This window comes from Antrostomus carolinensis, unplaced genomic scaffold (assembly GCF_000700745.2).
Source record: "Antrostomus carolinensis isolate BGI_N321 unplaced genomic scaffold, ASM70074v2 scaffold34324, whole genome shotgun sequence".
Lineage (NCBI taxonomy): Eukaryota > Metazoa > Chordata > Aves > Caprimulgiformes > Caprimulgidae > Antrostomus > Antrostomus carolinensis.
In genome coordinates this window covers 29,176-30,637 of record NW_010309302.1, presented here as the reverse complement: position 1 = coordinate 30,637, position 1,462 = coordinate 29,176, and the positions used below count along the sequence as shown (strand labels likewise).

General features: G+C 44.0%; 1 protein-coding gene across 1 annotated transcript in view; it reads left to right on the top strand.

The window, feature by feature from the left end:
* Positions 1 to 194: 194 nt before the first annotated feature.
* The window catches only part of PRDM16 (PR/SET domain 16), a gene marked incomplete at its 5' end in the record, with an annotated part of 27,932 nt that continues 26,664 nt past the window's right edge, over positions 195 to 1,462 (top strand). The window contains one exon of the mRNA XM_010166083.1: positions 195 to 348. Coding sequence (XP_010164385.1) covers positions 195 to 348 — 154 coding nt within the window. The remainder of the gene's footprint in view (positions 349 to 1,462) is intronic.

The window sequence follows — 1,462 nt, the reverse complement described above, 5'->3', positions numbered from 1 at the left end:
TCGGGACGCGCGCCGGCAGCACGCGGCTCAGCCCTGCTCCCTTCCTTGTCTGTTTGCAGCCAGAGGTGAATACCCTGTGCTCCTAATGCTGGGAGCAGTGCTGACAAAAAAGGGAAAAAACAGCCCAGCTTTTCAGGTATCTGCTCTTCTCCCTACTGCTGTGTTTCCCTCCATCAAGGCGTTTTCTCTTTCAGGTGTTTACTGACCCCAGCAACCTCCAGCGGCACATCCGTTCCCAGCACGTTGGCGCGCGGGCCCACGCCTGCCCGGACTGCGGCAAAACCTTTGCCACCTCGTCTGGCCTCAAACAACACAAGCACATTCACAGCACTGTCAAACCTTTCATATGTAAGTTGTCACGGCCATCACAGAGCTCTGGCTTTTGCTATAATTGCACGTATCCTGCGGGGCCCCCCAGTACTGGCTGTCCCTCTGTGAGCAGCCGCTGTAATTTTATAGGTCAGAGCACAGGATGAAATTCCGCAGCCTTTTTTTTTTTTCTTTTTTTTTTTTGCATGCTCCCTGTTTTTTCAGTAAACATTCGTGGCAGTTTTTGACTTTCTTGACAAGTTAAAAGCTGAGTCTCTCAGCAGTCCTAGCGATGCCATTTTTCTCATATCTTTTCTTTCTCTCTTTTTTTTTTTTTTTTTCCTTAATAATTTTTGAATGTTCATGTTGGTGACATAAATAAATAGCTGACACAGCCTGATCGAAATGTTTTTCAGGGGTGCCTCAGATCCTCTAGCTGTTGTAAAGAATTTGGAATAGTCACAGAGATGAGAAGAAGGTGTTTTTTAAAAAAGAGTTTTTTCCTTCTTTATTTACTGCATGTTTCATCTAGATAATGCTTGGAAGCCAAATAAACAGATTAACTGTGTCCTTAGTACTCTCTTTAGTGGAATATTTCCAAAAGGGCATTTTCCCCTGAGGGCCATTCATCTCATCTCTTGTCATTCTCAGGGCTGTATATTTTTTTAATTGACACAGCACCTATTGGATTTTGATAACTGGGCAGAAAAGTAGATGGTGTCACAACAAAGCTATAGAAACTTGCGGGACTGCTTCCTGACACCCTTCAGAACGCGTAGTGCAGGCACAGAGCGGGATCTGTGTTTGATTCCAGGCTTTGATGTTACGGTAGGGAAGCCACTGAACCCACTTCTGCCTTTTTTTTCCCCTGTTGGTATAATGGGAACAGCATGCAAGAGTATCCTGGGAGACTCGTTTCATTAATGTGTTCTGAGATAATCAGATGGGTGTCAGTGGAGGAAGAAAAAATACTCTTATTGCTCATTTTGATGCAATCTTTCATTTGATGACGGGCACATGAAAGAGATGATTTGACTCCCATAGTATTGCTGCAATGAGATGAATGATTTCTTCTCATAATCTCCTCAGTCTCACCTCATAAGAATTAGGGAGTTGTCAGTCTAAATCAGCGTGTAAAACAACTTGAGGCAGA